This window comes from Xiphophorus maculatus, chromosome 13 (assembly GCF_002775205.1).
Source record: "Xiphophorus maculatus strain JP 163 A chromosome 13, X_maculatus-5.0-male, whole genome shotgun sequence".
NCBI lineage: Eukaryota > Metazoa > Chordata > Actinopteri > Cyprinodontiformes > Poeciliidae > Xiphophorus > Xiphophorus maculatus.
In genome coordinates, this window is record NC_036455.1 from 17,662,371 (window position 1) to 17,685,608 (window position 23,238).

General features: G+C 42.1%; 1 protein-coding gene across 1 annotated transcript in view; it reads left to right on the plus strand.

Moving 5' to 3' along the window:
- The first annotated feature begins 1,300 nt into the window (after positions 1–1,300).
- trim71 (tripartite motif containing 71) overlaps positions 1,301–23,238 on the plus strand; it is a 46,274-nt gene continuing 24,336 nt past the window's right edge. The window contains exons 1-3 of the mRNA XM_005812194.2: positions 1,301–1,473; positions 2,450–3,187; positions 20,917–21,084. Coding sequence (XP_005812251.1) covers positions 2,450–3,187; positions 20,917–21,084 — 906 coding nt within the window. The 5' untranslated portion in view covers positions 1,301–1,473. The remainder of the gene's footprint in view (positions 1,474–2,449; positions 3,188–20,916; positions 21,085–23,238) is intronic.

The following is a 23,238-nucleotide window of genomic DNA, read 5'->3' on the forward strand; positions in this document are numbered from 1 at the left end:
AGTTTATTTTTAACGTGGCCAGGATTTATCTGAGGTCAGCAGATGCTGGAACGAAGCAAATGATTCTCAGCTTCCAGAAATATGAAAATGGATGCATCTTTCTGAGACGAACTTATTCTCAAACCACTCTCTGGTGTTGTTTTGGAGGCGTGGTCCTGCTTAACACGACTGCTTAAAGTTGACAGGGTCACTAATATAACACGACAAATCGTAGCTTGGTTTCCCATGTACCTGTAAACAAACAATCCACCACACAACACACTGAGTGAAAAATGTTGCAACATCCACTTTTAGGTCTTGAAGTGGATAATATTCGTCTTTCTCGCCACACTTGAGCAAGTTTAGCTTCTACGGTCACTGTTGGGACAAAACACAGACGGAAAGTTGCCTCACAACTGCTAATCCTTTTCAGGAGCAGACTTTTTTTTTTCTCTCTGGTAGTCAGTTGTAGCCCAACCAGAATGTGATTTAGGGATTTTCCTCTTTAGGGGTTGTTGACAAAGTAAAAGGAGCAAACAAACAGGCTCTTAAGTGTAGATAAAACTGGAGCCGCTGATTGCAAGAATAATCCCATTTCAGGTTGGAATGCAGTTGTTTGCACTATAGTCTTGGGTTTCATTTTATGTTTTAGTTTGCATTTTCTCCCTGTGCAAGTATGGATTCTCTCCATGTACTCCAGCTTCCTCCCACAGACCACAGATATGTCATGTTTAGTTATTTGGACTCTAATTTGCTCTTAGGTATGTGTGCATTTTTCTTCAGATTGATGTCAGAGATTGTTAAGACGCCTTTCAGGGTTTGTTAGTTTGGTTAGTGTTCAGCCAAACAGTTTGCTTAGCAATAGAAACATATTTTTAAATATAATCTACTTAATGGGTGAAGCGAGTGAAATTGTTAATTAATTTAACTCAATACTCCAGACTACGACTCCAATCCGTGAACGTCAACAAAGCGGTCATTTTAATTCAATTATTTGTAGAATGAAATAAAAATTAGACATTTGAGTCCGCACCGTGTTTGTTTTGTCTAACTCACAATAATAATAATAATAATAATAACAACATGAACTAAATCGAATCAATTCGCTCGTTTTTTGTTTTTTTTCCACGGTAAAAAAAAATAGACAGGCAAAGCGGGACCAACCACACAGAGGACCATTGTCCTTCACCATTTCCTCCAACTTTATCAACAAAACCGTGCACGTACGCACGTCTTCCAACGTGACCCAAGCTCGGGAGCGAGCATGCGGCACACCCCCCTCTGACCGTCGGGAGCGAGCTTGTGGCACACACCCCTCTGCTGTGTCCTCTCTCAGGACGGAAGTGAGTCCATTTTTCCCCCTCAGTGAGATAAAAGCGGCCGGAGGAGCTGCAGCCGTGCAACACGCGCCCATGTGAGGCCATACGCTATGTTTTACGAGTGTGTTTTCGCCTCGTTGCAAACAACAACAACAACAAGAAGCGAGAAAACGAGGTAACTAGAGGGCCGTCGGAGCTAGCTACTCCGTTTCTCTCTCTCTCTCTCTCTCTGCTGTCTTGTTGAGGGGGGTGAAACCCTGCGCATTCCTCCACGCACAGTGCCAGACGGGGGCGGGGGGGGGGACACTCGCCGACGGACTGGACGGGAACGGAGAGCCGCATTCACGCAGCGGGGGCTCCGGGGGCTAGACGGCGGGACCTGCCTCACGCTTTTGGCCGTTCGGGAGAGCCGCCGTGGCTGTTCTTTGATATGACGGTGACCCGGTGCACGCTGCGACCTCCCTGCTTTGATGAATAATTCACGTGCTCCGTCTCCGAGGCTCGCGCTGAGAATAGCGAACGACGGTCGGCCGCGCGTGACGCCTTCTGGACGGACCTCTAATGGTGGAGGCCGGGCCAGGCTGGTTTAACTGGTTTTCCGTGCAGTGGGCAGCATGAAACACGGGAGCGGCGTGGGCTCTGTGGCTGTAGTCTAGGAGCTGCTGAGTGGCCCTGAAGTCATGTCGCCTGGTCGGTGGGGGAGGAGAGATTTAGCTTCCTGGACTTCAACACCCATCCAGTTTTAGGGTTAATTCAACAACGGGGACACTTTTCATGCACCAACATTGTCCTCGGCGTCGTGTCATCTTATTTTCATTGGAAAACTGGACTCTTAAAAATTTTGCTCATTCATTTTTTTTTCTGAGAGATGAGCTGAAGTTTTTTTTATTTTTTATATATAAATATTATCTATAGAACTGTCTAATTGTGAAAGTTGATTACACCCCTCCCCGTTTTTTTGCATCTAATTGAACTATTTAAAGCAAATTCAAAACTTGTTAATCAGCACAGTGGAACTGACTAAGTACCTCAAGAATCTACCTCAAATGCCACAGTTTCTTCAGTTTAACTGGCTGACTCGTCCTCTGATGAATACCTCAAACTCATTTTTCCCTGCATGTGTTGTGAGCTGAGCTGTGTTTCTGCTGCAGATGGCTTCTTTCCCCGATTCTGACCTGCAGACCTGTCCGCTCTGCAAGGAGCTGTGCGGCTCCTCCGCTCCCATCTCCTCCAGCTCTTCTACCTCGTCCTCCTCTTCGCACACCTCTGGCTCCTCTAACCACGCCACCAAGAGGCTCCACGTCCTACCCTGCCTGCACACCTTCTGCAGGCAGTGTTTGGAGGGACAGCGCAGCCCTAGCGACCCGCTGAAGCTGCGTTGCCCCACCTGCGACCACAAGGTCTCCATCTCTGAGGCCGGAGTGGACTCCCTGCCTTCCTCCAACTTCCTCTTCAGCAACCTGTTGGACGTGGTGGTGAGCTCGGAAGATCAGATCCAGAATAAGAACGGTCACCATCACCTCGGGGGCCTGATCGGGGGCTCGTCCGGGTTCCACCCGTCACACGGGGGCCTGCTGCACGCGCAGCACATGGGGGAGCCTCAGTGCAGCTCCTGCGACGAGGAGAACCCGGCCACGTCCCACTGCCTCGACTGCCAGGAGTACCTCTGTGACAACTGCGTGCGAGCTCACCAGCGGGTGCGGCTCACCAAAGACCACTTCATCGAGCGCCTGGGGGAGAGCCTCCACCTGAGCCGGGTCAACTCCAACAGCAGCGGCACGGGCCAGCCGGGGATGTCCGTGTCCCTCGCCCAGTCCTTGCAGAACAACTTTGCGCTGCTGTCCCTGTTCCAGGACCGGATGAGCTTCTGCCAGCACCATGACAGCGAGGTGAGTGGTACCGGTTTCTTCAGATGTGTAACAAGATGTGTATTATTGACATAAACAGACCTGTTGCAAACTTACTCGCCTTGGTCCCTTATACGGTTCTGAGCGTGAGCAGCAAAGAACCCATACTGTGGGCCATATGGCCTTAGGTTCAACGGGAGCTGAGAGGCTCTTCACCTAGTCCCCTGCAGAGGAGCATGCACGTTTGTTGAGCTGGATATTGACACACGCACGCACACACACCCACACGCACACCCACTGCATCCATGCAAACACTTCTAGGCGTAGACGCATCTAGAGTCTGGTTAATCTGTACCACACCATCTATTCTGGGCAGAGAGACGGAGAGAGAGAGAGAGGCTTCAGCAGTAGCTGCACAACACATATTTCTGAGATGTTTAAAGGTCCTGTCTTGGGTAAGGATATATATTTTTCTTATAATGAAAATAAGGACAAGTTGGGGGGGAAATCAAAGAGGGGTTTTTTTTGCATCATGTGTTCTGGGGTGAAGCAAACTACCATGTGTTTATGGGAGGAGGAAACCAGCTTGTTTTGATTTCTGTCATATGCTTATGAAGAATAGCAAAACATTGCTAGAAGGGTTTGGGATTCTTGGCAATATGATGATCCTTTTATGCTAAGTGGTTCCTTTGCAGAATAAGAAAGTAGGTCATTTGATTCCTATTTTTTAAGGTCTATTTCTACTTAAAAATCTTGAGTTTCTGACTTCCTGATTGAAATAACTGCAACATTGTGTTGTGGTTGCTGAATTCCAACTTTGAGCTCTCCAAACAACTTGAAGTTAAATATCCAACATGGCTGCCAACAACAGGAGAGGCAGCCACAGTTGCAGCTACGAACTATTAGCAGCATTGATAGTTTGCATCTGATTACACTAGTGGCAGAAATACTGTTGTACAACTTGGACTTTTAGAGTGAGATTTTGGTGTTTGATATCATAAAATGGGGCTCTATATACAATGCTAACACACGTTGTGTTGGCATCACAACAATCTGAAAATTCCAACTGTTTTTCTACATCGTTATCCGACTCTCGTGGTACATTATATGCAGCTTAATTATAGAGAACGGTGCACAAAAACAGTATTTTCATACTGTTATCCTTATTTCATTGTCTAAATGTTATATCCATTGGTATCCACTGGTAAATCTTTTATTTATTCATCTATCCATCTGTGAGAGGAGATATCGATGTGCGTGGTTAATAAACTTTGTCGCTACGTTTAGCAACTTTTTAGACAAAAAAAAATTCAATATCGCTCAAAATTGGAACCAGCAGGGTTCTTAAAAATCCCTGAACGGCCAGAATACTGCAATCGGTGCACCGCTAGTTGTATCTCTCCTGATCAGTGATGGCATAGTTACTTTGAAAAAGTAACTTTAATCCGATTTATGATTACTCCTTGAAAAAGTAACTTAGATGAACAATTACTTGATTTGGAAAGTAACTTTTTTAGTTACTTTCAGCAGCTGCTAACAACAACGCTGTGAAAATTACATTGATCTTTGCCAAAACTTAATTGTAAGTTATTTTATAACAACAGTGTGTCTCCACTTATAAGGTTGAACTGAAGGGGAGATTAATGGTTACAACAGTACAAAAAAACGTTATTAATTTGTGCGTGTTTTTGTATGTTCCACTATTCTTTACTAAACTCTAAGAAGGATTTTAGAGTCCCCCCCCCCCCCCCCCCCCCAGCCTCCAGGTTCTGCGTTACGGCCCTGCGTTTGCTGTCACTGCGCCGCTCCTGTGGCTCCACAACTCAGATGGCTCCTGCACAGATTTGTGACATTTATCTTAATATTAATAATTAATGGCGTTTAGTTGCACAACTTTACAGACTCGTTCAGTCGTGGCTGTTTTCACGTTTATTGTGTTGTTCATCTTAGTCTCCATGTTTGCAGTTTGTTGTAGCGCAACGCGAAGCTCGACGTAATTCACAGGTTTAACTTGACATTAACAAAGACGCAGCGGGACGGATCATCTGGGAAATGATGGACTAAAACTAACTGGATGTCAGACAAATTCTGGGGTTTATGTCTGTTTATTTCCAAATAATCAACTTCACGTTCAAAAACAAGCCCAAAAGCGCAACCCGCGGCTCATTAAATCTGCTAGCGACTTTAGAAAAAAACAAGCCCAAAGCTGCTTATAATAATGGGGCTTGGAAACTCAATAGTTCCTGTTTTTCCAGCAACAAAATGCGCATCTCCCTCCATTGTTTATGTTTCTGTCGCTGCTGATACTGTCGCAGAGAAGCGCTGTTCGCTCCCCAAGACGCACGGAGGAAATGAAGTTAAATTACAAAAAAAACAGTAACGCACAGCAACGCAAAGTGGTTTCGATAAGTAACTGTGGTCTGACTACTGGATATGAAATAGCAACGCGTTACATTACTCGTTACTGAAAAAAGTGGTCTGACATCAGTAACGCGTTACTGACATCACTGCTCCTGATAGAACACCCATCCATACTTGTATCCATCTTTCTTACAGTCTTTGCGTTTTGCAGATTTTGCATTTATTTGCAGAAAAATCTTTTTTAAACTTCTAATTAAGTTTTTTTTGAATTTTTTTTTTATTCCATCTCGTTAAAAGACGTCTGGTTGGGAAAAGTGGATGATCTTGACGTGAAAAATGTGTAGGACCCCTGATTTGATGGCATAGATTTATGATGTATGTGCACCCAATTAAGTCAGTCAATCTGATGGAAAAAGTCAACGCTGTGTTAACATTTTTTACATTGCCAATAACAGACTGTGGTTACAATCTATTAAGTTACGGAGGCATGTGTCTCTCACTGCCTGGGTCTGCAATTAAACACTGCCGACCCAGCAGGATGCCATTCATTGTTAACAGGAACTCACAAAATCTACTGGTGCAGCCCACCATGAAGTTACATGTGCTGTATGACTTGAGTAGGTTCAGGAAGGTTTGGCATCATGAAAACTTGCTCTATTGCCCCTTTCTCTTCCCCCCAGAAGCCTCATAAGAGCCCTAATAGGGAGACAGCACTTTAGAGATTACATTGAACCATTGGGTCAGGGGAGGGCTAAAGCAGTTCTGATTGATGAAGTGTTTCCAACGTTTTCTGTCGAACTTTCTCTTTTATCTCTGGGTTGTCCTCTATTAGAGCTTGTAAATTTTGTCAATTTGAAACTGCATGGCAAAAATGATTGTTGTTTTTGTGACCTTCCCAAGCCCTATTAAAAGGAAGGACTCGACCTGTGGCAAAAAGGAGAAATAATTGAAACCGGACCGAGAAAATGTTTGATTTCATCAACGTACCGTAGAAGGTTTGGGTCACCTCCCGGGGTAGACATGAAAACAATGTCCGATCCAGAGTAATCTTAACATTGTTGGATCACACGGCTTTTGAAGTGCAGAAATGGTGCCTGTGTGAAGCCTGGGGTTCATTGTTGTATGCACAATGACGAAACCTCCTTCTTAAACTGTAGCAGCGGAGATTACTGCAACCATCATTTACATTTTAACTTTGTTTTGCTTTCTTTTAAATAGACAATATAGTTCATAATGGCCACCTATAATAATGAAGTTAGTTTCACTCTGTGGTGCAAATAACCCAAAATGGGTTTATTACATGCAAATGGAAGCCATGCCAATGTCTTATCAAGAACCTTTTTTGCTAGACAGTTTATTCATTAATCAACCAACCACTTAAGCTGACCATGTCACATGAATCCAGCGCCAAGGTACAGTCGGGTGACCCATTGCACCCGATGGTCAGTGCGGTTAGCTTCAATTGCACTGCCCACCTAATCTACTTGCCGTTTCGGCTCTGAATACATTCCTTTGCGGCTCACAGTGAGTAACGGCGATGGGTTGGCGTCGTCCCTCTACAATCTGTCCTGAATCAGGCCAGGAACAGGTTTGAACAAATTCTGTGTTTATTTTGTCAGTATGAGGATTAATTATTCTGTTAAAACCTGCTGTGTCCTGTCGTCATTAAATTTTTCTACATTTTGATTCTCAGGAAAATGTAAATGTTTGAAAAATAGATTTGAATGCCTCTTAGATGTGTTTGGTTCCAGATCCATTCACACTTTGCCATTTTTTGTCCCTTCTTAATTCTCATACCTCCGAATCAACGAGTTGTTACTGATCTATTTACCATTGCGTATCAGTTTTTCTCTGTTCTCTGATCAAATTCTTCTGCCTGTTGATTGATAGCCTCATATCTTTACATCATAAGTAATAATTGGCTTTCAAAATGGGTATGGATAATTCCCACAGTGTCTATGAATTTAAACATGGTAGGTCCAGAATGTCTCATTGCAATCAACTCCTCCGTTTAGAAATGGTAAAGGGGTAAAGTGACCTGGTCTGAAAGTTATTTTGGATTTTCGGTTTGATGTTTTGGCTGTTGCCCCCTACTGGTAGGCAGCCTTGGTCTGCAGAATTGTTTTATTTTACACATTGTAAGAAATATTCCCAGTTAACTCGCCAATACGCGCCACATTTACACAGCTCCTACGTTTAATTTCTGTTTTGGGTGGATTCTATCAAGCCATATAATTACGGTGTAATATTTGACTAGTCTCCAAACTGTATTGAAAACACAGCTTGGAAAAAAACACTAGTATTTGAAAAATACTAGTGTTTTTACAGATTTCTTTTTCTGCATCTTATTGACGTTTTCTAATACGTTGAGGTTAAAAATCTTTTAAAAGAGTAAGTGGATAAACGTGAACTTCTTTTTGTACAACGATGAGTCGACTTGCAACAACAAAGAACAGTTTGGATTACCAGTTTACTAATTTGTTTTTATATTTTTTCCCTTACTGGCCTCTTTTTCTGTTCTTCCCCTCCCATCTACACCACCAGTCCACTGCCAGTAAATAGGTAGGTTCGGTTTTCCAGTAAGGGCCTCATTTCCCACTCACTCACTCACTGCTCTTAGCCCTGGGGGAGGGAGTGACACAGGAGAGGGCTTGTCTTTCTCTACCTGTGCGCACTGAGAAAACAAGGCCATTGTCCGTCAACCATCTCCATGTCCATCATCGTCACATTCTCCAATTTATTTTGACCCTCTGATTGAAAGATCAGTTTTATGTTTGCACATTTCAGTTCTTCTTTAGGTGCTGATTAGAGGCAAGTTTGCCCTCTTTCTCATCAGTGTGCAGATGGGTTACTATTCTTTTTGTGAGGTTTCTCATTTTATTGAAGGCGTTGACTTGAAAAGGCATTTTAACCCCTGGTTTCAGGACAAGGATAAAACACAAACGCCTCTCTAATCTACCTCATGTTGCTCCTGAAATGATCAAATCGAGCTGATAGTTTACTCATCTGTTTGATTTTTCTTAATGTGCCAAGTCTTGACAGATCCATACATTGACAGGCGCTACTCTGTTGAAAACTGCTTTGATATTTTCACTTCAAGAATCACTGTGACATGTTAAATGGAACATTATTCAAATAACTTGTTTAAGTGAATAAATGTAATGTGCAGCTCTGTTGTTCTGGTTATTATCAAAACACTTGAACGTTGCAAGAAAGTGCTATAAGAACAAAAAGCGTTCTTCCGTTTATACTTACCAAATGTTATTTGGCAACATGTACTCTTACAAATGAGAATTTATGTTGTGATTATCTTGAAATTTTTTTATTTATCATGACCATAATAAATTTCCATGAATGTAATCTGAAAACTCCCATAATGGAAAGTGCTGTCAGAATTGTTAATTTGACAAATTTCTCTTGGAAAACTAATAAAGGTAAATAAATTATTATATATAATAAAATGCATTTAAAATGTGCAGTGTGACAACATTGCACAATTTCATTAAAAGGCATAATTTGGCTCAATCTGAGATAATTTGAAGGATAGTTTGAAAAGAGATGCTTACAATCAACAGAAACATGACGTAATGTTGTTTTCTTCATGCACTGCATCACAAGGCTGCCTAGACTGGAGGGTATTTTGACTGCATCGTGACATAAATGGTGAGACGCCTGCGTGGCCCTAACCACTTCACACCTACACACCATCTCGGCTACAAACCTTCCATTCCATCTTGATGATTTCACACCTTAATCCAGAGTCTTTGTGTGAAGAAGGGAGGTGCACATGCTCAGCTGCTTTTATTTGGCGCGTGTGAATTACCAGATGAGAAGAGTGGAAGTTTCACAAGTTTTTGTGAAACTTCCACTTTAGTTTTTACTAAAATGATGAAGCTTTTACTTCATCATTTTTGATGAAGTAAATTGAATCAAGCCCAAGCCTTGTACTTTTCAACTTATTTCCCTCTTCTTTTGGAACAGTTTCAGTTCCAGTCATTGTCTGTGGAGGGAAATATAGTTCTGTTTTAGTCGCTTTTTAGCCATCTGTAGTCTCTTTAGTTCAAGGTTACTTAGTTTGTTCACAGAGGAAGGATTCTTAGGGTTTCTTGTGTCTCTTTTAAGGAAAATGCTTCTACACACAAATATGAATCCTAGGACAGAATTAAGTTAGTCTTTTGAAATACTCAAACTCAATGTTATTTGAAGCATGCATATGAAACTTGAGATTTTAAAGTTAGCAAATCACAGACCATCACAAAGTAGTGCGTCATTGTGAAGAGGAAATAAATAAATAAAAGTTGGAAATATGTAGCGTGTGTCTCGACTCTGAAAGTAAAATCCAGTATAACCAATACCCTCCATTGAGTAGTCCAGTTTCAGTAGCTGTTCTGTGAGGGCCTCAAGGGTTTGTTGGAGAACATTAAGCCCCTTCTCCACCAGTTCTTCCCTAGTCACCCCCGACCAGATTCGTCTCCATTTGCAGATCCTGTGCAATTCTTCCCTGTTTTTTGGATCCACTTTGGGGATGATACAAGCCGGACCTAGCTGGGTACTGCCGCAGACGGCATTCGTTGATTGGCCTGTAGCTTTACGGCACCAGGCGGTACTTGCAAACTTGTTGAACAACAACATCTCAACCCCCATTTTCAAGCCACGACAAGACTCTGCTAGTTGGCGAGATGATGAGCTGCAAACTAACAACTCCATGATCAAACCTTGAGGTCCAAACCTCATCAACTGCGGCAGAAAAGCGCATGCAGCATCAACTGGACGGATCAAACCGCAATGAACAAATGTACTGAGAAATATTGGAGAAAAAGTCCGCCCAAGGGCATATGCGCAAGTGAAATCATTTGTGTTGACCACAGCTCCAGTGTGCTCATGTTGCTACATTTCTGCCCATAGCCGTGTCCACATTATGAAAAACACAGTGCTAATGGAGATGCAGACAACTTGGCTAGTACCACACCAGACATTAACCGGCAAGAGAGATAATGGAGAAGGAGCTTTAGAGAACAAGAAACATAATGAAGACCAAAGAAGATAGCAGACATGTCTGGACTAAAGCTGTGAAACAGTTTTAAACTGGACAAGGTTATAGAACAATATCCCGATCTGCCATCCAACATTAGAGTGTGGCACAATCAGTTTAGACATTCTTGTTTGTAAAGGATGGTATTAAGCTCTTGTACAATGCACTGTTTGGAGTGTGAGGTGTATTATTGTCCAGTCATAGGCAAGAAATCTCCATTAGAGGATATTGCTTCATGTTGAAGATGGAACTTATTGGGCCCTGTTCCAGCGTAATAAAAAGCAAGGTATGTGGACACACAAGCTAATATAGCGGTCCACCGAAGCGACATAAATGCCACCTTTCGACCACCAGCCCTCTCCTCATATGGACTGCAAACAGGCAGAGCATCCCACGCTGGGTGAGAAGTTGAAATGGAAAATTGGATTACATCAAAGAGCGCCCTCTGCTTGCTGTGATGTCACGCTCCAGCATACAAAGCACACACCGGCTCCATCTGAGAGACACCTAATGATATGTTAATCCCACAAAATGTCACTCCGCGCTTTAGATTAAATCGTTCTCATCGTACTTGCGTGCATGGCTTCACGCGTGCACGGCTTCACAACCCGTCTTTATGGGATGGGGAGCCTGTTGCTGGGCAATGGCTGCCGAAAATGTGTAGCGCTTTTAAGGATTAGGTGAAGTTGAACTAATCAGTTTGATGGCCTTCTAATGCCTTTGTGTCTCATGAAGGGCCCAGTTTATGTAGCTTCAACTTAAGATGTCGGACTCTCCGGGGGAGGACCGAGAATGTTGACGTACGTTGCTCCACACTTCTGCTATTCTACTTTTTATTTGCGTGTTTTTTACTTCTCCAGTTATCCAGTTATCTAGTTCTTTTGTCAAAGGGTATCGCTTGAAACATTTGCTTGCTCGGCCTCACTCCCCTTCTGCGGAGGTCACCGGTGGAGAATGTTTGTAAGGAAACCTAACCCAACACCGACGCTGATACAAGTCTAGAGGAATTCCTGTAACCTGAGTTTATACCTCCTGGGTTCTCTTTTCCCTTCTCCCTTTTTCTTTCTCTCACACACATGCTGGGTATTTCCTCTGTCCACTCCTGCCTTTCTCATCAGCCCGGCCTGTCTGTTTTCTGTCAAAGACAAAGGACTTTATAGATACAGAAAACCTCCTCAACATGATTTAGCAGCTGTTGCAGTTAAAGGGGCTCGCTGTTGCACTTTGTCACTGCTGGAAGTATCTCAGGGAGTGTGTGGCGGCAGTTGCATCTCCCATCTGTAGGTAGTTATCCTCTGAAGAGGATTTTTTTTTTTTTTTTTGCGTGTGTGGCAGCAGATTTCGATTATATGAAGTTGGACTTCCAGGGTTTTAATGTGCACCATGTGCCCAGTAATTAGAGAGCGTTCCTTGTTTCCTGTGTGTTTCATTTGGGCCCAATGGAAGCGTGCACAAGCGCGTCGAAGTCTTTGATGTCTATTCGAGGACTTTTTTTTTTTGCCCATATAAATTTTATGGATACAAAGGAAGGCATTTATCACATTCTCTTTGACAACGAGATTTAGAAGTTGTTCAGAAGCCGGAACCTGTGCCACTTCCTACTCAGTGGTTGGGCCCAAATGGGATTTTAATTGGCCATTATTTGACCTCACTCAACAGAATTGTGCTGTTAACACTTTAAAACTTTTGACCCTGCATTGTGGTCACGGCACAGCTTCCAGGTACAGTTTACCTAACACACATCTAGACCAGTTTCATCCATTTGTGTCAATGATGAAAAGCTAAAATGGGACTAGACTGAGAAGATCATTTTCATCATTCCAGGTGTGAAAAATGTTTCAGTTTGACAAGTATTTCCTTTCCCTGCTGGTTTTGCTTTCAAATCAAATGTCTTTTGATTTTCACTCCAACAATCACAAGATAAGACAATCAACAACACAGTTGGTTAAAAAATTATTTTGCCACATTTCATCTTCCCACCTCCCAGAAATATTTTAATAAATGCTTCGTTATAACAAAGACCATATTGGTTGGGGAGACGAGAGCAGCTGAAATGCTTTGTTAAAAAAAAGTGCAAATCTCTAAATCTTAACAATATGGACATCTTTCTATGCATTTAATCCACACTTTAACTGGAAACCCTCTGAAAACTTGTTGTGGTTCATCCAAGTAAATAAAGCGTAAAAGGCTAATCGATTGATCTTCACCTTCAATTTGGAAAAAAAAATCAACGGCAACAAAAAATACAACTGAAAACAATGAAATGCAGATTAACTTACAAACTGTCAAAATTAGCTTTAATGGCTCTGATTACCATTTCATTTATTCAGAATGATTAAATATAGTGTATTTTGCTTTTGAAGGCTTAAAAATAAATTGAAACCTGTTCAAAATCTGAAATTCAGGGTGAAAAGTTAACAGAATTTTTTTTTTTATAAGGCTGTGGTTTAGTTTAGTGGTACCATTATAGTGATGATGGTGTGTGGTAATCCTATCAACACTGATGGGTTTGCTGGGCCTTCTGGAGCGGGTCGGGTTGTTTACGGTGTCAGGGAAATGCTCTGCGACTAAGAATAGCTTCATTGTGTTTGCACACGTGGGCATTTGTTACCTCTCAGCGCCTCCACTTTTCATTCACACAGCTCCTCCAATTTATCGATTCTTTCATGAATCAGGCTGTTATTACCTTCCCAGGCTCCTCTCCCCTCACCACCTCCTCCTCCTTGTTGCTGAGGCCCCTTCCTTTTCCTTCATCCACCCCCACCCCGCCCCGGTCCCCTCCACCCGGCCAGTAGCATGCTCTCTGCATGAGGAGGCCAGCTGACTCTGGTTTGTTTTCTTTCCCCGCTGCCGTCCGGCCCAATCAGAGCGTCGGCTTACAGCCACCGCCCTTCTCACCCCACCCATCCCTGCCCCGGCCCCGCTCTCCCTCCCCCCGCGCCGTGGCTGGCCGAGTTTCAAAACATCGACAGGAGGAGGCCCCGAGTGTTGTATTCGTGGCAATGGGCCAGCGGGGTTTGCCTCGGCAGGGGCGGAGCCACAAGGCCGAGACGGAGAAACGGACCCAGAGAGAAGGGGAGTTAAATCGTGTCTGAAGAAGATATTTAAGTGGCTTTGTCCTGGTTTCAGTTCTGCTTGCATTAAATAATTGACCCTTATTCTTTAGTAGGACTGCTTAGTTGGATTTTTAGTTAAAGTCTGTCCTAAAAATCTACAACTAGTTTATGTCTAAATGTGTCTGAAAGTAAGATGATCGAAAAAGAAATACAGGAATGACATTTAATTTTATCCCAAATTAAATGTCCCATAATATCTGGAAAAAGGTTCCAGCTCATGACTGACTTTTGTTGTTGATGTTTTTCCTGCTTTTCACGTTGTTGGAATTTTACTTCTGCTCGCTTAAAGCAAAGTTTCTGTTCTCGTCAACTTGTTTGAGTGCAGCTGCCTGACATGCTCACAGCTGACATCGGCCCCCAGGAATGTCCTCTTTAGGTTTATTTAACTTTTCACATGTTTCTTGTTTCAGATGTTTCTGAGACCAAAGAAGCTGATTTCAAAGGGGGCTACATTTCAAGATTCTGGCTTTATTTTTACTTAAATTGGTCTTGCACATTTAGAAGTGTGCTTATCTTTTAGGTTTTACTATTATTCTCGTGGTATTTAATTGTTTAATTCAAACTACAATATGGACGATATTTTGTGGTACTATTGTGATGATGATAAGTGTTCACTACATCTTTTTTGAGGTAAAAATGAATACTGCTCTTATATAGCATTCTTATTTTTAATACGTTTCTTTAGCGCACACGTCATTTACAACGGTATGTAAACGGTAACTGTATCTTCAAATGTATCATTTATTGATGCTTTTATTGAACAAACGCTGGCGACAATAGTAAAACTGAAAGTCCCGACAAAAAGGAGAGTTTTAAGGGGTTCCTAAACATTACTAATTGGAATTTATTGTGACGACGACGAGTCAAAATTCCTATAAGAGAATGATCACAATTAACGATACGATAAAAGTAAAAATTTCTTCAAGGAAATTAAGCATGCATAAAAAAAAATTGAGCGTATTGCAATTCTTGAAGAATTTTACAAGATAAATACGCCAGAGCATTATTACGGACAAAACGTTTAAACTGTTTGAAACCTGCTGCAGTCGCTGCAGCATTTGAAGTCGCTCGTGAACAGCAGGTTAAACCCTGCACACCCCCCTATGTTAAAGGGGCCGGTTTTACAGCGGCCATAAACATGTTTACAGTCTGGTAGGAATAATGGCTTTGGTCTCTCAGCGCTGCGTCCGCTGATAAGTGGATGCAGAGGTTGCTAGCCAAAGGAAAGGCTGACGTGTTTCTCGGTCACATCCCCGTCACTTGCACAGAGCCGAGACGGTGGGATGCAGCTGGAGATGAGGATACAAGCCGCTGGGGGATAGATTTTGGGGTTTTAGAGCTTAGATTTAAAAAAATGTTGTGACTTATAGTCATTTTTATTGAATTTTTTTGCATTTTGTATTGCTTTTTTTTTTAAGCAATGCAAATGCACATTAAAACTCAGTGCAGACAACCTAAAATAAGGCAGGAGGTGCAGTAAATGTTCAGATGACTTCATCAGACCTCGTCAGACTCGTTTTTTCTCTTTATTGAAGGGCAAATTCACACTTTTTGCAGAGCCATTCTGGTTTTTCTGGCGCTGCAGTGTGACATTACACAGCCCCCCAGGCCTCGGAGCCCCTCCCCCGCCGCCGCTGCCGCCTGTGTCGGCTGTTCACGCAGCCAGCGCATGCAGCACGGGGCCGTGCTAATGGCTAGTGGAGCCGGTGCCCTCTCCCCCAGTTCTCAGTGCAGCTGAAGGGGAGGATGGGAATTAGAAACGGAGCTGATGCAACTGCTGTGCGAACACAAAGCCCGGCCGCTCGCAACCATCAAGGTTTTACTCTCCAAATTCCACGTTTCAGTGCTGCAGCAGGTGGTGAAGGAACCGCTTTTAGTTAAATAAATAAAATAAAATAAGGATAACATAAATCGCAATTATAGGTTTAGTTTAATGATTAGTTTAAATCATTTAATTTGGGGCATAACTTAAAGCTTAAAACAAACAAAAAAAGAAAAGGTAAAACAGTTCTCTCCAGGGTTTCTCTGAAAACTGCAGATTCAGCCCAACGTTAAGGTTTTAAAAATGTAAACATTTAACTATAAAAGCACAAAAACAAAAACTTGTAAAAATGTTTTGCAGTTTTTATGCGAAACATTTCTAAAATGAGGGTGGACGTTTATCGCATCATTTATTGTAATAAATTTCTCACAAGAATCCTGATTTATTGTTGCCACGATAAATTCCAATTATGGATGTTTAAACCCTCCCAAAACTGTCTGCGTTGTTAGATTTACTATTTCTTTACACTGTTGGTTCACATCAATGAACACCAATCAATGTAAGTTATCGTGCCATTTCCTGATATAAATCAAACTTTTTGCTGCTGTGTCCTAAATAAGCGCTTTACAGATGGGAATGTATGTTAAGAGCAGTATTAGTTTGTAGGGTTATAATAGCCAGTCATACAATTACGTGAAAAACATTAAATAAATGGTTCCTATTGTAACTTTTGTCGTTACGATTATCACAAGATATTGTGATAAAACAGAGTCCATATCGCCAACAGCCCATATAAAATATCATTTCGGACAGTAGAAGAAGAACAGACACTGAAGAAGTTTACATTAATTAATTAATTAATTCTGCTTACATGGCAACCGTGCATAAAGTTTAAGAAAAATGATTAAAATGTTTTTCAGAAATAAGTCTGGCATCATGACTTGATGAGGAAATTGTTTTTAAACGCCCCATTTGTTTCCAGTAATGAGTTGGTGAGAAAACACCAGAGTTTAACTCGCTGCAGTTCTGCCCCTCCCCAGCTGTTGCTGCACACTGCCACTTAGAGAAAGCTACTACACTTTTCCCCACCCTTCCAAATAAAACATTTAATGTTGTGGGAACCGAATGAAGTCGACTTTTTAAAGATGCCACCCAAATGAATCGAGGGAAGACGGAAGAAGCCTCCGGCACGCTAACCGAACGCTACAACCCGCTTCCCGTCTCCCGGCACTAAAAACGTCTGCGCAGGATTTGCGACTTCAGCTCCACATTGTTGATTGCTTCCCTGCTGCAATTGCTCTAAATGACTGGAGGAGCCATTTCTGCCTCAAAGCCTCGTTCGCAGGGTGGTTCCTGAGGAATTTACAGCTCGGCACCACGCCCACCTTGACTCTGGGTTTTTCTTTTCTTTTTTTCTTTTTTTTGAAGGGGGGTGTTTTTCCATTTCTGAGTCACGTGCACACTGTGACTTTCTGTGACACTTCCATCTCATCGTTCAATAGCAAAGGAAAAGACATTTTTTAACTATTTTTTTAGATGCGAAGAGAAGAGGAAAAGGGGGAAAAAAACAAAACCTCTCCATGAAGCCCTGCGAGAAGAGCCTGCATTCTGTGCGGATCGATAATATTGAGCTGTTTTCCAAGATGCCCGTGTATTATGTAATCTCCGGCGCCAAGAGGGGAGCGCGTTTCACCTGGAGGAGGCTGCTGATGACACCCAGGCTGGACGCTGCGTTGCCGAGGGCCTGCAGCTGTTTGTAAAAGCAGAACTCCACTTCTCTCCATGGTCCTTCTGGTCTTTGTTGGGAAATTACTGTCATTAAGCCTGGCAGCAATATTTGGAGCTATAAAATAGGATCGAAAATTTCAGATTTGTCTGTTTTCTAAATGTAAAAGTAGAAAAAATACTGAGGAAATGAGCAGAATAAATAAAAAGTAAAAATAGGGTTGAAATTTTCAGATTTGTCTAGTTTTCTAGATGTAAAACTGAAAAAACAAAAATAAATACTAATCAGATAATGAATAGAGTAAATGCTTAATCCTGTCACAAAGAGCAATAAATCAATAAGCATTATAAAGCGCAATAATTTTCATTTGGGCAACAGCTGTTAAGGAGATGATCCTGTTTTAATATTGGCCTTTTTAATCCGGTGTTTTGAGAAATGCTGCACATATTTGACACCCAGTAGAAAATAGTTTGCACTTCTGCCTGTTTTCCCCAATGCAAGATTTTATAACCATATTAATATTGTTTTATTTTGGCCATATGAAATGTTTCCGGTTTCAGTGTTAAACGTTCTTTAGAGAATGGCTTTTGTTCGTCTTTGATTGGGCGTTAATAAACCATCGTTATTGGTTCAATACGGTCTCAAAACAACAATATTATTGATTATCACAATAATTTCTGGGACGATTTATCATCGTCGTTGCTGGTTGATCGTTTAATAACTGATTCGATCAGCATTTGTCCCCCTCATCCTCCATCCATCACCCTCTTCCTCCACCCCGACCCAGCAGCATTCCAACCTTTTGTGTGTGTGTGTGTGTGTGTGTGTGTGTGTGTGCGCGCGCCTCGTCTCCCTCTGGAATTCAGGAGATGTCAGCGGGGGAGGGACGGGCCGGGCCGGGCCGGTCCTGGTCGGGAAAGCAGGAAGGCCGAGCCGAGTGACGGGGCGGCGCAGAAACTGTGGCGGAGGCCGGGGAGGCGGCAAGAAAAGGGTCCAAAGAGGAGGTTAAGCTGAAGTCAGAGAGGAGGAGGAGGAAGTGAAATAAAGGGGGAGGTGTGTCTCTGTGTGTGTGACTCATTAGATTAGACCGCTCCCCAAGGGAATCGCCAATATTGATGGATTGATTGCAGGCCCCTCTCCGTCCTCTCCGCTCTGCTGCTATTGGAGGCCATTGATGCCGAGTCTCTTTGGGACGTGACGCACGGTGCATATTTAATTAACTTCCTATTACAACCAATCGGCGTTCAGGCAGTGGGGGGTTTACAGCCAGGCTTAGTTTTTAACAGCAAAGGTTAAATCACGTTTGTTTCCTCTGGGAAATTTTGGTCAGCCTTTTGAAAGTGCTTTTTTTAAATTTTTTTTTATTTAGCTAACTCTGTAAAAACCCTGCATGGATTCTGACTTTTTGTTTTGTTTTTAAGCTGGGACCAATTAATTATAAAAGCTTTTCCGACTCTGAAATAGAATCTCTTCACAACAAGGTTCTTAAAATGAATCGAATCGGCTTTTTTCCTTGTAGAAAATTAAAAAGTATTAAAAAAATTAGTCTTTTCCAGAATTTATTGGAATAATTTCTAAATACAAATTATAGTCGTTCATTTTGGTTTGATTTTTCATCTAAATTCCAAAAAGTGAAACTTATTGTGACAAAATGCATTTAGTAACGTAATAAAAATAATGTAAATTATGACGTAAAATATCTGCTGATAGTTTTTGTTTTTATCAAAAGATGACGACTCAATGAAATTGTCACAAAAAATAAGCTTGATCAAATTATGTCTGACTTGACATGAAGTAGGGCAGTGATTTTTATCAATCTACTAATTTTTAGATAAATTGAATAATCTAGTTAAACGTTTTCTCCGAAAAGCTTTTTTTAAATGACATTTGTTTAAAATAAATGTTCATGTTTTGCACGGTACGACACTATAGTGTCGGATTTCTGCTTTGAAGTCAAAAGTACGTAAAAGGCGCCCACTCCGGATAAACAAAACAAACATGTTGTGCATGAATTTATAAATGAAAAAACCTAATGAGAAATAAAAATTCATTTCTGAGTGTATCCCCCAGTGTAAACAATCTGCTCCTGCGAAACACTTTACTTGAGAGAGGAAAGCCAGAAATGTTTGTCTGATTGAAATCTGCTGCGTGTAGATGATTGCAACCAGCTGACGTAGAATTGATCCGGTCGGCTGCATAAACTCTGCCCATTAACACGCGCAGCCGCAGAGATAATCAATCACTCATCCGTCCAAATGTTTCCACAAATACGCATTTAGCTGAAAATGAAGCAGACAATGTGTCTAATTTCAGAGTTCCTCCGCCATGTTTGCTTTGAAACGGTAGCTCTGACGATGTCAACAAGTGATTAGAGGCAGACATGGTTGATGTGTGTAGTTCTCACACACACACACACACACAGGTACTGCTGGAGGGAATCGGTTGTAAGACGGTTTGTTGTTGGCTCAAGACATAATGAATGATAAACCTCAGTCACCATTAAAAAGTTAATTGGAATATACTCAACATTTGTAAATTTCACATGGAAATGGTTTCAATATCAAACATGTACATTTCTACATATTTCTATTATTTGGAATTGCCTGTAAAATTCAAATGGAGTCTCTTACGCCCTCATATGTTGGATATTGATCTGGCTTTGCCTGCCTTTGGCTCCCGTTTTCCTCCTCCGACTGTGTTTTGAATGAGAAACGATCTCCGGGGCGGCTGAGGACGCGAGGCTCCCTGGCAACGCATGCATATGGATGCCTTGTGTTAGCATTCATGGCCCTTCTCTTTTTAATTAGCTTTGTGTTTGTGGGGGGAAGTGGAAGGGGAGAGGACGACGCGTCACCAGGGTGTTTAGTTTGTCGTGGTGCCGGGTTCGTTTTGTATCATTTAAACTCCTGAGTTTTAAATAGAAGAGCCTCTGTGTGGAAAACAAAAAAAAAAAAAACGGCGTCAATTTAAACATTTTCACTGAGGAGTTCTCATAAAATTACTTCTGCATTCTAGTATTACAACTTTATTCTGGTTTTATCTTGACTTTATTGTTTTACGACTTCTCATATTATGACAAAAAGTAATACCTGAGTGATGTCATAAAGTACGGCAGCTACTTTTATTGAGTAGATGCCCTAATAATATTTTTTCATCTTTATTCTGTTAATAAATACCTTATTCCTGCATCATAGCCTGTCTGGTATTGGTTTGTCTTTGTCATACGACTTTATTCTCATAATTACTTTATTATGACTTCATCCTATTATTTTGACTTTGTCTTACATTATTCTTGTATTTTTACTTTATTCTTTTACAAAGTTTTTTGATGCATTGCGACATTTTGTTGAGTATTATGATGCCTCAAATATTACGACTTCTTGTATGGACTTCATTCTCATATTACTTTCTCAGATTACAACCTTTTATTTTTCTGATGACTCTTTTTTTTTTTTTTTTTTTCCTTGCGTTCTTAATTTTTGTATCAAAACTAGTTCTTAGTCTGTCTTAATACTCTCACTTTAAATGTAGTTTCTCAGTGCCTTTAGTTAGTTTTTTCTGTTCATCATAAAGGCAACTTGGGCGTAAAGAGTGCAACCAGATGTAGATAAAACCCGCGCGACGGTAGCATGTAGTCTTTAAAATAAAACTAGCAGGTTCTTCCGCTGCATAAACATTTCCCATTGGGGCCCAAATGTTTCCCCACAGACTCGCGTTCGGCTCGCGCTTTCCCAAATGTGGAAACTAATTCCCCCTGCGATCGTTTTTGTGCAGGTGTTCCTGTTCTTCTGCGAAACCTGCTCGGTGCCGATCTGCAGGGAGTGCAGCGTGGGCCGTCACATGGGCCACACCTTCGTCTACCTGCAGGACGCCGTGCAGGACTGCAGGGCCATCACCATCCAGCTGCTGGCGGACGCTCAGCAGGGTCGACAGGCTGTCCAGGTGAGGGCGTGTTGGGTCGTCTCTCAACATGTTGCGGTTTCCTGACTGTCGGTGTTTAACGTTTATTGCTAGAATAGTTTCTATTTATTCATGTAAAACTGAAAACGAATGACATTTCCTCACCACTGTGGCTTGCTGTTTAGTCGCCCCAGAGGAAACTCCAAGATGACGTATCGGTTATTATTTGTCATGATAAATTCCTCCTCATGATAGGAATTTTGATCCACCTAAAGATACTTGGTACACGTTTTTTCAAGAGCAATATTTGTGTTTGTGGGGCTATGACTGCTGTGCCATTAAGTCATGTTACCTAAGAAAGAAGAAATAAATGGTGCTTATCACAACATCACATCACAACAAAATATTGTGATAAAACCTTTAGTCTATATAACCCAGACTTGTCAGGAAAGGTGAAATATTTTCTGTGAAAATTTTGATTTTCATGGCTAGTTTAAACTGAACTAAAAATCCAAAAAACACGACTTCCGGGAAGATGGCGGAGGGAGAGGTCGCATAGTTGGGTAGCTCTCCGAGGTCGGTTAAAAAACCCACAATAAGAATATTACTCGATAGGTAAAACTAAGGTATGAGTGGGACGAGCATGAAAAGAAGTCGGAAAAACAATAAAAAGCAAGACGAAAGCGAAGAGTTGCCTGCAACGGGAAAAAGACCCACACGCGAAGCTAACGAACACGAGGAAGACAAAGAGGAGAAAATGGAGGAAAGTGATAGCACGGTGACGCTGCAAAACGGGTTCGCCACCATCAGAACTGATATCAAAAACTTGAAACAAGAGCTGTGTCGGGAGCTAGCTGAGTTCAAGGATGAACTGAAGAAAGAGATGAAGGAAGAAATGGTGAGATTCCGACAAGAAATAGACCGCAGGTGGTCTGAGAATGACCGGGAGATCCAGGCACAGCGAACGGACCTCAGCGAGGCGCAGGCACGGATAGAGGAGGTGGAAGAGTGGAAGACGGATGCTAACGAGGTGCTAATGAAGATGGTGGAACAAACACAAAGAATGCAGGAAAAATTAACCGACCTCGAAGGGAGATCGAGGAGAAACAACATGCGAATCTTCGGCCTGCCAGAAGAGGTAGAGGGGAAATCTACTGCCACATTTTTGGAGCAACTATTCAAAAAGGAACTCGAACTACCGGAGGGGACTAATCTCCAGATTCAACGAGCTCACCGAACACCCGCATCCAAGCCGAATGCAAACGCAGCACCGAGGTCAGTCGTGGTTAATTTTCTGCAGTATGAGACCAAAGAAATGATATTGAAGAAAGCCTGGCAGACAAAGATTCAGGTAAAGGATAAGCGTATCTATTTTGATCACGACTACCCGACTGAGATTGTACAGAAGAGAAAGGCATATAGCGGCATTAAAAAAATATTGAAGGAGAAAGGAATACGTTTCCAGACACCACTCGCCAAAATGCGGATACACTGGGAGAATGGAGCGAAGACATACGAAAATGCTAAGTCAGCAGCGCAGGACATGAAGGAAAGGGGATACAACGTAGCTGAGCCGGGAGGAGGCGACGCGGCAACGGAGGAAAGGAGACGAGGAGCGGCAGGATGGCAGAGAACGAAGGGGACAGACCGGGACCGAGAGGCGGCTCATCGAGTGAGAGAAAAGCTACACAACTTCCAATGGAAACCCTAGAATGTTTCGCTCACAGAAGAAGTCGGTCAAGAAGAAATGAGGTATGGTCACAAAAGAGAATAAAGACTGGGTCAAAGTGCAAGACTTCTTAATTTCACAGAATTCATTACGAACCGACGGAGAGGGGATATAAACTTTTAAGTTGGACATGTCTAGATGGAGTAGTACCCCACGGGATGGGAGTAGTACAGGATCTAGGGAGGGGCCCTCAGCAAAGGTGAGGATTTCCCCTCCACCCACCAACGGGGACTGGGGAAGAGGGATACCCCAAGTACGGGAAGTCAGTTTGATTTTAGGTTTTTGTCTGGTTAGTATTAGTTCATGTTGGTTAAGGTGTGAGTTGCTGGGGAGCTTTTCAACAGGGGTCGAGAAATTATTTCCATGACTGATATCAAGATAATGTCGCTAAATGTGAACGGGTTGAATGTACGGAGTAAAACAGAAAAGGTGATGACTAAATTGAAAAAGGAAAACGCACAAATTAT